Source organism: Saccoglossus kowalevskii, chromosome 9 (assembly GCF_978046115.1).
Source record: "Saccoglossus kowalevskii chromosome 9, keSacKowa6.1, whole genome shotgun sequence".
In the NCBI taxonomy this organism is placed as follows: domain Eukaryota; kingdom Metazoa; phylum Hemichordata; class Enteropneusta; family Harrimaniidae; genus Saccoglossus; species Saccoglossus kowalevskii.
Genome location: NC_140649.1, coordinates 27845106 through 27859484, shown reverse-complemented (window position 1 = coordinate 27859484; position 14379 = coordinate 27845106). Strand labels below are relative to the sequence as shown.

The 14379-nt window shown below is 37.8% G+C and overlaps 1 protein-coding gene across 1 annotated transcript; it reads right to left on the bottom strand.

Annotated features, from left to right (window-relative positions):
• Window positions 1-8764: 8764 nt before the first annotated feature.
• LOC102809863 (uncharacterized) lies at window positions 8765-10779 on the bottom strand. Its single transcript, XM_006825724.3, has 5 exons — window positions 10653-10779; window positions 9913-10054; window positions 9687-9813; window positions 9284-9445; window positions 8765-8888 (listed from the first exon to the last, which is right to left on the bottom strand). Exons 2-5 carry the CDS (start codon window positions 9976-9978, stop codon window positions 8866-8868), a joined length of 378 nt encoding a protein of 125 aa, XP_006825787.1. The 5' UTR covers window positions 9979-10054; window positions 10653-10779; the 3' UTR covers window positions 8765-8865.
• Window positions 10780-14379: the final 3600 nt, after the last annotated feature.

Sequence of the window (14379 nt, the reverse complement as noted above, 5' to 3'; positions counted from 1 at the left end):
CGACACATTACGCGCGTAACATTACTGTTTTATATTCAATTTCACGAATTTACATGTTTATTTCGGACTCTTACAAGCATCATCTCAAACCAGTTATAATTCGAAGAACAGACAGGCGCGTTGCCGTCATGTTGAGCGGCTAGGTTTAGAGTCCTCTGGATAGCCAACAAGGACAGCTTCACATTAAACATACGTTGGGAACATTGATACTATACAGGCACGGTACATTATTAGGTAAGTACACAACAATAGTGTTGTATGTTGTATTTGGGAAGGGGTGGGATGGGATGTTGGTACTACTCTCGTGTGTTTAAATAATGGTCTGACATGTTGCATCAGATTTCTCGAAATCACACCGAAATTTATTCAAAACATATATCACCCGGCCGTCACAGTAAGGTTTATTCACGATGAACTATACATAGATTTTATGGTGTTCATATCCCGCGTTCAAACATCCTTTCCCTGCAGGTGTTGTCCACCAAGTAAGACGTGTTATTGTCAACGCATTGTAAATTTAACCTATAAATACTATTGTGTCGAGGACAACAGTTGTTCGGGATCATTTCAAATCAATCAGCATTATAAACTCAGTGTTTGCACATTTGTCAAGTATACGATATATCTGGGGGCCATCATGATCAGCTGTCGCCATCACGCCCATCTGCGTAAAGGCACTCATCCCGCCAATATTGTGTGTATAGTTGGAGCGACATAAACTTTAAATTGAGAACTATCGAAACTATCAATGTAATTCTGTAACAGATGTAAATACAGGTTTGCGGATATTCGAAACTAATTTTTAGTCTTGGTTTTACACTGTTAAGTTTTACCAGAATAGGAACATGTTAAGACTATATAAATTACAAAGTTGTGTTTAAATTGACGTAGCTTAGTTACAGTTTTTCAGCTGACAATTATGAGATTTATAGGCACGATGTTATATAGTTTCATTCAAATACAACGACACACAGTCTCGAGTACATGGCAAATGTACACATCAACACAATGTTAACACTATTTTAATTTGAATCTCTTCAACAATTAAAAAAACACGTGTATTGGGAGGATGGCCCAGTGTTGCCATGGTGATAGACCAATTATAATTACAGAAGATGTAACGCAGAAAAATTTATTTATCAAATTATACAAACCATTTGCATATGGAAAATTGTTCGCATTTCAGTAATTTGAGTGTTTTTTTTTTCAGAATGTTCCACTTATCGCGAAGCATCACAATTGTATCAATATGAAATAATATTTACATTTGCACTTCGCGCAAACGAAATTGCTTTATATGTGAAAAAACTTTTGAAACCAAAAGTGTACCTGGAATAATTATATTCAAGAAGACTATATACATGTCATGTATGTGAGAGGGCGGTGTAAAGAAGACTATATACATATCATGTATGTGAGAGGGCGGTGTAAAGAAGACTATATACATGTCATATGTGTGAGAGAGCGGTGTAAAGAAGACTATATACATGTCATGTATGTGAGAGGGCGGTGTAAAGAAGACTATGTACATGTCATGTATGTGAGAGGGAGGTTTCAAGAAGACTATATACATGTCATGTATGTGAGAGAGCGGTGTAAAGAAGACTATATACATGTCATGTATGTGAGAGGGCGGTGTAAAGAAGACTATGTACATGTCATGTATGTGAGAGGGCGGTGTAAAGAAGACTATATATACATGTCATGTATGTGAGAGGGCGGTGTAAAGAAGACTATATACATGTCATGTATGTGAGAGGGCGGTGTAAAGAAGACTATATATACATGTCATGTATGTGAGAGGGCGGTGTAAAGAAGACTATATATACATGTCATGTATGTGAGAGGGTGGTGTCAAGAAGACTATATACATGTCATGTATGTGAGAGGGTGGTGTCAAGAAGACTATATACATGTCATGTATGTGAGAGGGCGGTTTCAAGAAGACTATATATACATGTCATGTATGTGAGAGGGCGGTTTCAAGAAGACTATATATACATGTCATGTATGTGAGAGGGCGGTGTCAAGAAGACTATATACATGTCATGTATGTGAGAGGGCGGTGTAAGGAAGACTATATACATGTCATGTATGTGAGAGGGCGGTTTCAAGAAGACTATATATACATGTCATGTATGTGAGAGGGCGGTGTCAAGAAGACTATATACATGTCATGTATGTGAGGGGGCGGTGTAATGAAGACTATATACATGTCATATGTGTGAGAAGGCGGTGTAAGGAAGACTATATACATGTCATGTATGTGAGAGGGCGGTTTCAAGAAGACTATATGCATGTCATGCATGTGAGAGGACTGTGTAAGGAAGACTATATACATGTCATGTATGTGAGAGGGCGGTGTAAAGAAGACTATATATACATGTCATGTATGTGAGAGGGCGGTTTCAAGAAGACTATATATACATGTCATGTATGTGAGAGGGCGGTGTCAAGAAGACTATATACATGTCATGTATGTGAGAGGGCGGTGTAAGGAAGACTATATACATGTCATGTATGTGAGAGGGCGGTTTCAAGAAGACTATATATACATGTCATGTATGTGAGAGGGCGGTGTCAAGAAGACTATATACATGTCATGTATGTGAGGGGGCGGTGTAATGAAGACTATATACATGTCATATGTGTGAGAAGGCGGTGTAAGGAAGACTATATACATGTCATGTATGTGAGAGGGCGGTTTCAAGAAGACTATATGCATGTCATGCATGTGAGAGGACTGTGCAAGGAAGACTATATACATGTCATGTATGTGAGAGGGCGGTGTAAAGAAGACTATATATACATGTCATGTAATATGTAAGCGGGAGATGAGATGCTTGACCTGCGCATCTATCATAATCGGCTTGCTAACTGAAAATGGAATTGTTATGTGCATTAACACAGCCACTAATTCATCTTCAAATACTTTATTGCTTACCAATACTAGTGGAATTAAAGGTTATTTTCCAAGAAACTGGTTCAAGAGATGAAATCAGACTTGACAACAGCATTTGCCATTGTCTTAATAAAACTCCGTCTCATTGGTATTGCCTGTAATTTTATGATCATATGCAATTGCTACACAATGGTACCCATAATAAAGAAAGGATGATTAAAACCACCAGCCATCATGCAACTAATTCAGCACCTGTTCATTTTGACGATTTCATATTATTTTTATAGTCTATGCCTAGCATATGCCAGGTTCTATGTTGTATCGTTTCCAAGAAACAGAACGATTTGTCCTGCCAACCACCAGGCATAATAACTAAACCAGGCACTGCAGACATGCCAACAAGCCTTTTTAATTGTCAGTATCATTATGTACTGCAAGGCGTAGGCACCCACCTCCCGGTTATCATGAAATTAGTCACTTCACGCACAGCTTAAATACGTATTCAGTTGAATTGTTTGTATTTAGGGTTTTAGTGTACAAACCGACATGTAATTACAACTGACATTATCCAGAATTTATGTTACGACCTGTTTAACAGATCATAGTGTTCATACTGACCTTCAATTCGTGCAGCCTTTTTTGTAGCATTCTACGACTTATTCCGTTGTAGTGAATTCACTGCAATGTCCACTGAATTTCATTTACATTCATTTCATTAAAATGTAAGGTCCCGTTGAGCATTAACATTAAATCGTCAAAGACAGATCAATTATCTGGTTGTTTTAATTTTAGTATCTTTTTTGTCAATAACTGTGTTTGCTAAGTAACATGTGTTCTTCACTTTGTAACAGCTCGATGTCAAATGCATGCCTTTAACACTGGCTTAATGTATTGTTACCTCTTCATCGTCAAATGTACCCTGCGTTATCTGACTTGGTTTTGATGAGTAGCTTTTATTGTATTGGGTCAGCAACATCATTGGAACCTGTTCATATCTCAAACGGTACGTCTTCCACTCACTGACTATAAGTGACTAATACACCACTTGAAACATGCACGTTTTCTACCCTGGGTCACACATACCCAACCATGTAACTAACTTTTTCACAACCATCCAAGTGGTATATGATATTTCCTCTAGGTACCAAGTTCGACACTTTCTTTGGGTTAGAAAAACATTCAACTAGACCGCGTGCAGATTACAATGGTTACCAACCCTTGTTTCAAATGCCATACCCCCGGGGCATACATTCATAGCTCTCTCGTTTTGCAAAAAGACCTTAACCGCCCAAATTTCAGTGGTCGAATATCTCTTTTCTGGGTCGGACGATAATCCGTAGCCCACCTGTTTTCGTTGTTGAATATGCTATTTTTTTACCTCCTGGGTGTAGGTTTTTGAGCAAGTGGGCCTTTTTTTAATTACTATTCTTTGCTTGTGGCCAATTTACATTTCTTCAACCAACCAACCAGCCAACAAGGTGAAAAGTCGTTAATAGGTCTAATCAAACACACGAGGAAATTGAGCCCGCTATCTTATGACCATTTCTTCAAAATATTTGACACAGTGTTTCTGTTGATATTAACTTATGGGTCTGAAATTTTGGGTCACCACTGTTATGAATCAATAGAAAGAGTACAATATTTTGCTTGTAGAATATTTTTAGGCGTCTTCCAAAATGCTCCAAACTGTGCAGTACCGGGAGATTGTGGGCGTTACAAAATTATTATACTAACAGCCAAGAGATGTGTCAAGTATTCGGCCAAATTATTACGCATGCCAAGAACAAGGTACCCTAGTAAATGTTACTTCATGCTGTGCCACTTACAGATTTCTCAGTCAAGAACTAGGTCACTTATGTTATTATAATCGTGCAATATGCAAGAGGTTTAGGATGCACGGGACGTCTCAAATATTGATTTATTTATTAAGATCTTCGCTTCTAGATTAAATATCGCTTGGAAATGGATTGGCATGGTAATATTTCAACTATTGATAAACTAGAAAACTATCGAAATTTCAAAATTCGTTTTGAACACGAACGATATTTATTTTTTTAAATAGCAGACAAATACCATTTACTATTAATTTGTAAATTTGAGGTTATTAAGGAAAATACATTTAAAGATACTATTTTACATTGCCTTCATATAATAGTTTGTGGAATTGGTAAAGACGTTTGATAGTAACATACTACATTCCATGAAAGCTTATTTCTATCATTCCTTAAAACTTGAGATATGAAATTCACAAAAACATTGAGTGACGTTACAGCATATTTTATTTATTTTTTGTTTATGCAACCTATATTTTTGGGTCACAGGCCTTAAACTACAATATATAGATCATTCATAACCTTTTGCACACGTCACCTTTCTTTCAGCACTCCATTCATGTGTTCTTTTCTACGCATATTTTCCCTTTTAGCTAATTACCACTATCCCCCGTTTTCTACTCTTCCTTTCTTACATCCGAATACTGTCACCCCGTCGCATAGTCATTAGATCTATTAATCTTGGCTTCAGGTCTTCTTCATCCAGTGGTGTACCTCATGCCACATTGCATGATGAGAGGGGTTAGGAGCTGGCCCAATAATTTTGTATTATGATACACTGATTTAATTTTAATAAAACCCCAAAACTAATGCGAGAACAGGCGAAAACTAATGCGCGCGCGGATGTCATCCATAAAATTAAGTCGGTGTGGCCTTATAAATACATTTATGTTCATGGCAATTATAAATTCACGATTAATTAGTCTTGCAAACGTGTCTCTGAACGCTGCCCAGATGTAAAACAACTTAAAACTAAACTATAAAGAATGGCATTGTATGGCGAACTTGCCACTAGGGTCCTGGAAACGAGATGTCATGCTCAATGACATAGAGAAACTCGAAATGTCTCTGGAATCGGCAAAAATTCAGATTGCACTGTACGTACTTAATGCATTACCCAAGTGTATATAGTTGACTTTGCCATGAATGTACCATGACAACTGTGTTGTACTATTATTGTTTATTCGCAATGGACAGGGCTTGGTTATTAGATATTGGTTCAGCTTATGACGAAGATGTGCATTTCATTTCAAAAATATGAATAATTACTTAATATACTGTAGCTGCATGCGTGTTGTAGCCTGCTAATCAATTATGCTTGACAAAACAGCAATACACCGATTTCGCCGAATATGTAAAAATATGCGTCTTTTGTTACGATAGGTTGAGTTTGTAATACCTTTAAGACTGTGATATCCGACTGTTTTAACATATGCAGAGAGTCTGGTGGTTTAGGCTCAGATCAGTAAACAAATAAACATAATATTCAGTTTTGAATGAATGATTGATTGATTGACTGATTGACGGAAAAACTCTGTCCTTGATCTTACCTTATGAAAAAGATGTTTTAAATTGACATTTTAGCAGATAATCAAGATGAACATTTTCACGCTATTTTTTACAGTAAAAATCACGAGCATTGCATGAATGAAAACACAACAATCACCATCAGCTAAAATATCCAGCTCTCAGAATAAATTCATCACAATTTGTGTTTTCAAATGCGTTACAAAAATTTCTAATTATTCATGACTCCATTAAATCCCACCATATTGTCACCATGTGGGGCGGATGTAATATACAGTATCCAACAAAATGAGAAATGTTCCTGACGCTTATTATAAAACCATATTACAGCCTTTCAATCACCGTGACGCCTAAATTAGAGATTTTACGCTGAACGGATGTTACTTGCGCGGTTGGTTGTAATCTATGTTAGATTGAAACCAGTCATATGGTCTGTTTTATGATATTCCTAACCCTGAGTTTTGAATGGAGTTCCCTATGAGTAACTTCAACACAAAGCGCTATTTGTACCAATACTTGAGCGTATCCCAAATAACAGTCTTCTCGTTCAATTCGTCACGTAAAGAGGACTTTGCTGTCACGAATGCAGAGGTGATGTTTAAAAGTTTTTAATTGGGCATTTAATTGGGGGGGGGGTCATGGTCCCCCGGGAAACTTGAAATCTAGACCCTCTGAAACTCAGTTTCCTGCATTTTGGGGAGCAAATTTTGATGGTACACTTTGGTATATTTCTCTTACGTTTTCTGTAGATGTGTGTGTGAGTGTCGGAAGGGCCGCACGGTGTGTATTTCTACCGACATTTGCGGTGGATTTTAGTGACAAATATAGATGAGTGTTTCACCTTATTTTATCGTGGGGGCGACGCCCGCACGACCTATTTTTCGTGAGGGTGCCTATTTTTCGTGAGGGCGAGGGCGAGTACCATTGCTATACGAAATGTCTGCGTAAGTAAATTAACATTGTTTAAGTTTAAACTATGTCTTGTAACTTCGGCAAAGACGTATGGATAAGTTCTCGTTTCTGTCCACGGTAACTCCAACCGAAGCGAATAGTCGTTCAAAATGTGTTTTGATGACTTAGTATCGTGGTAAGTTTGGTTCAATTTGAATAAATATTTGCAGGATTTTGGGGGGTTTACCAGATACACACAAATTGCATAAACATATACGACAGTCGTCATCAGTTTTCTTTGATGCGACAAAATACCGCAAACCAAATCCACCGGTCTGCAGATGAGAAAACATCCCACTGCCGATAAAGGAGCCAGTTAATGACAATTTACTCAAACAAGGGAAAGACTCCAGTTTCCAGCTTTTTACCGTCACAATAATCTCAACAAAACTAGTTATTGTACATTGATTTACTGTGACTTCGAAAATGTAATATCAAAAAACTGCAAACGTATAAATGATTCTGTGGCGTTGGAATCACCCGCCAATTGACAAATATGGGCATGCAATATATTATTCAAGTGGGTGACCTTTGAAGCTGATAACATGTTTTACATGATTTAGTGTTTTTTTCAAAAGCCAAAAGTCGAGATGGGCAAATTTATTATGGGCGGAACAGGAATCGAATAGCAGTTGTACTGGATAAGGCTGGGGGGGGGAGGGGTATTTCAGAGAGTGCATTGTGGAGCAGCAAGAATAATAATTGTTTATTATTATACATCTGTCACCGTAACGCCATATGTTTACAGCGTGTCGTAATTTTGCGATATTTTACAGGGTATTTTCATCCCATCATACTAGGAAATGTGAATTCCAAATGTGGAATGATTACGCGCGTAAGCGTCCTCTAATAATAAAAACAAACATGGCTGCCACCAGAGTTTGACCGGACTCCACACAAATTCATTCGTTGATTCTGTTCTACACACGCAAGGGCGGTATACACGAGTGTAAGGGTCATTCAAACACTGTCAGCTCCAACCATAACAAACTCAGGCAACCATAACAGTCTGTGTGACTTGCGGTCAATACAACAACTAACATGGAGGAAGAACAGTATGCTGAAGCAAACGAGCTCATCGCATCGAACGACAGCGTAATGAGCGGAGAAGCATACGAAATGGGAAGTGACAGCTTTGCAAATTAAAATAGTTACGGTAAGAATACAAATAGGAGGATAATTGTAATAAATTAATATTCACTTGATGTGTAATATTAGTATGTCAAATGGTTCATTGTTTCTGTCGCAACAAAACATATTTGTTGTTTTCAATATCAAAACTCTGAAGTAATATTTATTTTTAGATCCGACAAGTTATTTGTGTTACAGGGGGATTGGGTCAGTTATCACATAATAAAGAGCCACGCCCACTTACATCCTAAATGTAATACAGTGGACTGTTTATTATTACAATGCAATAATTAAACTAGATATGAATGATAATACTTGACATTTAATATTGATGACAACTACTACGAGTACATTTTACGGTGTCAATATTAGTGTTAACAATTTGTTTAGTGTTTAGAACACATAAATAAACGAGTAGTACTAGTAGTAAAAAGTCCCTTTAATCGCGTTTCAACCAAAAAATGCATATTGACTAATTGGAAGTCAACTTCACTGGTTTTTCCGTAAATGTCAACACTTCAGTTACAAATCATCATAGTCGGGCACTGAGAAGAGAAATCAACATACATATCACGTGATAATGGTTAGAGTAATTAATTACTATTGTTTAATATATGTTTATAATTAAAAAAAAAATTATAAAAAATCACAATTCAATATTTCAGTATACGCACGATAAAATTATAATACTAATAATTTATGTAATTAAGTTTAGTGAAATTAGATCAACGGGCACTATTCACTAATCCTTCTCATGATATGTAAACAACTCCGTGTACAAATTTAGCCCAAACTATTAACACAAACTAGAAAAAAACTTCTCTCTAAAAAAATATTAGTGGCAACAATTATTGAAAGAAAGAAACGAGAACTTGAAGGAATGGGACGGTACTTTTTAGCGGGAAAAATTCTGGTAATAAATGTTTAATCGTTCACTCACTGGGCACGCAACACATGACCTCTACATCTGCGATTGGTAGTTTCCTACAGTCGACATTGCATTCAATTTTGGACGATTTCACCTCGTTTTTCCCACATCCTGCAATCTGACATTTTCCACCGCATTCTTCTTTACACAAGTTTCCGCCAAATCCATCACCACCTTATTACGTAATGAAAAAAAAGAGTACGACATATAAAATGCGATCTCACTCAAACGATTTTTCTCTTCAGGTTAGTTAGCCATGTAGCTATTATTTTACTCTGAAATTGTGTTTTTTAAACTAAAATTACATCGCGCAGTCGCCAAGGTGCATTGTGGGTGAACACTACAACTCAATATTTATTTAGACTTTTCTATCAGTGACAATTTCGTAAAACAGACAATCAAATGTTTGACATACTGCAACAAGTCATGTCAGGATCCGGACATCCGCACTCGGTCGAGGGTGTGAAATGCTTGCATTCCTTAGCACAGTATCCACCACAAGCCCCGCAATGCTGAATTCCCGCATCACGAGTAAGGGGCATCTAATACAAAATAACAACATAATAGCAACAATGAAAAGATACCACTATCAATGTTTGTTTTCAAATCCCGAGCAGAAAACGAGTATTATAGTTACTTACACCTCCCTTCGCTCGGCATAACAGAGGTAGCAGCAATATCACGCACAGGCACAGCTTGGAGGACATTTTAGGTTTATGTTGTCGTTTTTACAGCAACAGTACACGTCACCAGTTTTCTGAGGTTGCTATTAAACACACGTTTCTATTCAAGCAATATATACAAGTAGAAATCCATCCGTGTCAAATATGTTTTCAGTCAAATTGTAATGGTGTTATGGCATGTTCCTGAACAATATGGATCTAATATTAAATTACAATTGGTTTTATGTGCACAATCTCGCATCATGTTTTAGTGTGAACTAAATATAACCCACCCAAACAAGATGGCGTTGTCTTTTTTTAGATAATGTACGTTTACAATACGTGTTATTACATTTTAACGCCGCAGATTTGTACAGTGTGTGACCTTTACGACGTGAGCGGGTCTGGTCTCACTTTGCCATGCACAGTTTGCCGATGCTCATTGATAACAACGCCGATTCCAAACACGCGATATGAGGTATTGAAATATATGCCCTTTCTGCCGTCATTTGTATTCAAGCAACGTACATGCAGAGTGAACGGCTGACAAATAAATACCATAACCCGAATATTACTCGCAATGAGGCGATAGCGTTTATAGGTCATATTCACACACATTTTCATATATTTTGTTGACATCCCTGGGTATGCAGATTCTCTCATAGACACGTAAACATTCCAGTTTTTGTGTCTCCACTCACTGTGTATTTATCACTTACCACCACAGCGTGGATGTGCTCACAACTCGGAAAATATTACGCAGGTTTCAACCGCAAGTGTGTTCAGACAACCAAAACATTACCGCGGCCATATTTGTCACGTAGATCTATGACGTCATTGGTTTTCATAACAGGTGACGTGTGTTCCGTACAACGAATGTATGTTGTTACAATCAAGCACGTGTTCTAAGTCACTTCTAATACCGACATTCCTTGAATAATTAAATATCGGAAGATCAATTCCTAACTCGAGTGTACACGTGACCTTGATAACCAATACCCGTTCATTATGTTACAGTGGCGGCGGCACTGGTTGGGCAGAGGAAAAAAAATGAGGGGGCGTTGACCTCCAAGAATCAAGCTTTGTGTCAGCAAAATCCCCCCCCCCCAAAAAAATACAGGAAATAGCGTTTCAGAGGGTCTAGATTTATTAATTTTTAAGGGGGAGCATGCTTCGGACGCGAGGTTGTAGAGCAGATCTCGCCCCCTCATGCAGCATTTCGTGCCGTCGCCTCTATGTTAAAAATATTCAGACAATCTCTTACTTATATCTACAAAACGGCGCAGTGTCGCTAGATTGGAGTTGCCTCCACAGGTCGTCGAGTACGTACACATCATTCTGGCACGGGGCGTATTCAAGCCGAAACTCTACTCTGTACGCTGTAGGTGATTTATCAGCAGGAAAACCAAAGATAATGTTGAAATAAAATTTGATTTCTTGAAGGAAAGTTTTGAATGCTAATTTGATTGTTCACAGTGAACATTGCATTGTTCGCTTGATATGACTGCAGTTTCATAAATTTCAAAAAAATTATGACATTGGATATTGTACTATTTGTTATTTCAAACATAACACGACATAGTTGTGAATCATTTCAATGTTATCATAACCCCAACTACAACGTGACCCACACAACCACCACCATCTTATGTTGAGAAGAGACTATTGTGAACTGAGGTATCAGCTCACGTGTAAACAAATCCAATTTCAAAATCTTTTTAGCGATAAACTCAACAACAAATCCAAAAAATACATTTCATAGTTTGTAAGGCCAACTAACTGAAACACACAGTATGCATCCTCGAATGTCATTACCTATTATATGTTGGTATATTCGTGTGACAAGCCAATGTGATTGTGTGTATAAAGCGACAATATAAACACATTCAGCCATTCAAGCTGTCACCCTTATTTCTGAAGCTACAATTACCGCCGTAAGAGGGCGCTCTTTATTTTCTCGCGATAATGATGTAATAGTACACGAAGGTAATATGTGGTGGTCGTTGCTCCACGTTTTATTTAAGATGGTTCACATAGAACATATACAACGCGTGGAAAATACATGACGACCACAGCTATTTAATAGCACAGGATCCACACCATTCAAAATGAGTTATTAATTATATCTCCGAATAACCCATAATCTATCTGATAATGTTATCGTCGTAATCATGTTAATTAATATCAAATACAAAACGTTATAACAAACACCGTCATGCAATACAACTTTAAAATCCACGTTACACAAGCTACAATAGCTCATAATAACCCTACATGAAGCTATTGCGACGAAAACCGATTTAGAATGGGTGTTTGGAAATCAATGTGTTATTTTGGATGCTGGTGTAGTTCCTGTTTTGTCCTTGGATATACTATTACATTGTAACATGACGCACTTCACAGAAGTGAATGGATCGCGGTTCAATAAATATAGCCTTATAAGTGACTCTAGATGGCGCCATGTCAATGAATGTCCGCACACACCGTGAGAGCAAATACTGTACGTCACACTAATTTAATGTATAACGCTCTGAATAAATAATATCTTGCCAAATATCCCAATTGTGTATTTATCAATTAAACAGCCGCACAATGTCATATAAACAACCATATATATGTAGAACTTTAAGATCAGATATCAGTAGGGGGCTCTTAGAAGTGAAACAAAATAAAGATCGGGTATGACGTGAAACAAAGAGACGAAATAGATTAGTGTTTGCTGGCATTTTACGTTCAACCCCATGTATGGAGATTTTACAAGATTATTATAATAAAATCCATGTATAAAAATTCTGCGACAGTTTCGAGCAAACCTATTTTATGATGTTATTCGATAATGCTAAAATAGTTTACTTTCGACAAATGGACGAATTTGTCGCATACGACTTATTTACCACTTCCGTGTCACTGAGAATGTACTGTGTCTGTGTCTGGGTGGAATATTCTAGATTTTTTTTTAGAAACTGGTTGAATAGGTAATAGAACACTGTAGGAGGCAATAGAAGGTAATGGAACATTCTAGAAATTTATAGTAAATTCCAGACTCATTATGTATGCTGATGTAATGGTCTATTTATAGACAGTGTGGGTATATATAGGGGAGTTGTTCAGCACTGAGATCAGATCGGAGATCTCGTTGAATTGTATTGGAGTTTAAGTATCTAGTTATTGGAGTAGTGGAGTTTTACCGCGTTATTGTACTTGATGTTTGCAGAGTATAATAATACCAGTACCAGTTGAAACCTCATCTGTTGGCTCCGTGTTCGTATTTTATCATCGCCGCTAGGGAAGTCTTTCTGTTACTGTTGCCATTTTGGTAGTTGAACCATCACACCTGTACTATACCAATTACGGTAATATTACGTTGCGTGTGACATCTGGGGCTCGTCCGGGAACAGTGAAGACATATAGAAGACAACATGGCCAGCGAGATGAAAGATATGTCTAAACAAGAGTTGATGGAATGTGCGGATGAACTGGGAATGACTGGAGAAGACAAAAGGAAATTTATTTTGGAGCAATTGAGTTCTCAGCCGGCTGACAGACAAGCGGCGAGGGAAGAGAGAAAGGCAAAAATGGAAATAGAAGCAGAGGTGAGGAAAATGGAGATTGAGGAAAGAAAGGAAAAGTTACGGCTGGAAGCGGAAGCAGAACAGCGAGATCAGGAAAGGGAAGCAGAGGTAAGGAAAATGGAGATTGAGGAAAAAAAGGAAAAGTTACGACTGGAAGCGGAAGCAGGCGAAAGAGAGAAATTGCGAATGGAAGCAGAACAGCGAGAAAAGGAAAGAGAATTTGAGTTGAGGAAATTAGAGCTGCAAGCAGCTATGCCGGGGTTCCAACAGGTTGATTTTGGCGGTCAACGAAATGTGGTCAGTGATGCACAGTCACCAAAGTTGTCTGCATTTGTTGATGGTAAGGACGAACTTGATAGTTATTTATTGCAACAAATGTGAGTTGGCATAGAGATGGATGGGCCACAGAATTGAGTGCGCTGTTAACTGGTAGAGCACTGGAAGTATATTCCAGGATGTCCGACACTGATGCAGTTGACTATGATCGTGTGAAGGTGGCGCTGTTGACAAGATACGATTTCACAGAGAATGGGTACAGGAAGCGATTCCATGAAATTAAACCTGAAAGTTCCGAGAGTCCTGACCAGTTAATTGTGCGGCTTAAGAATTATTTTGCTAAATGGGTTGAGTTGTCAGGTACTGCAGCAACATATGATGGTGATGGTTATTACCGACTTGATGGTGAAGGAGCAGTTTATTGGTGCCTGTACAAGAGATCTTGCAGTTTATCTTAAAGAAAGAGCACCCAAAGATTTAGATGAGTTGGCAGTAATAGCAAAGCAGTACCTAGTGGCACATGGTCGACAGTTATCCACAAAGGACCAGGTGAGGCGTAACGACAATAAGACTGCCATTAGAAATACTGATGTGGGAC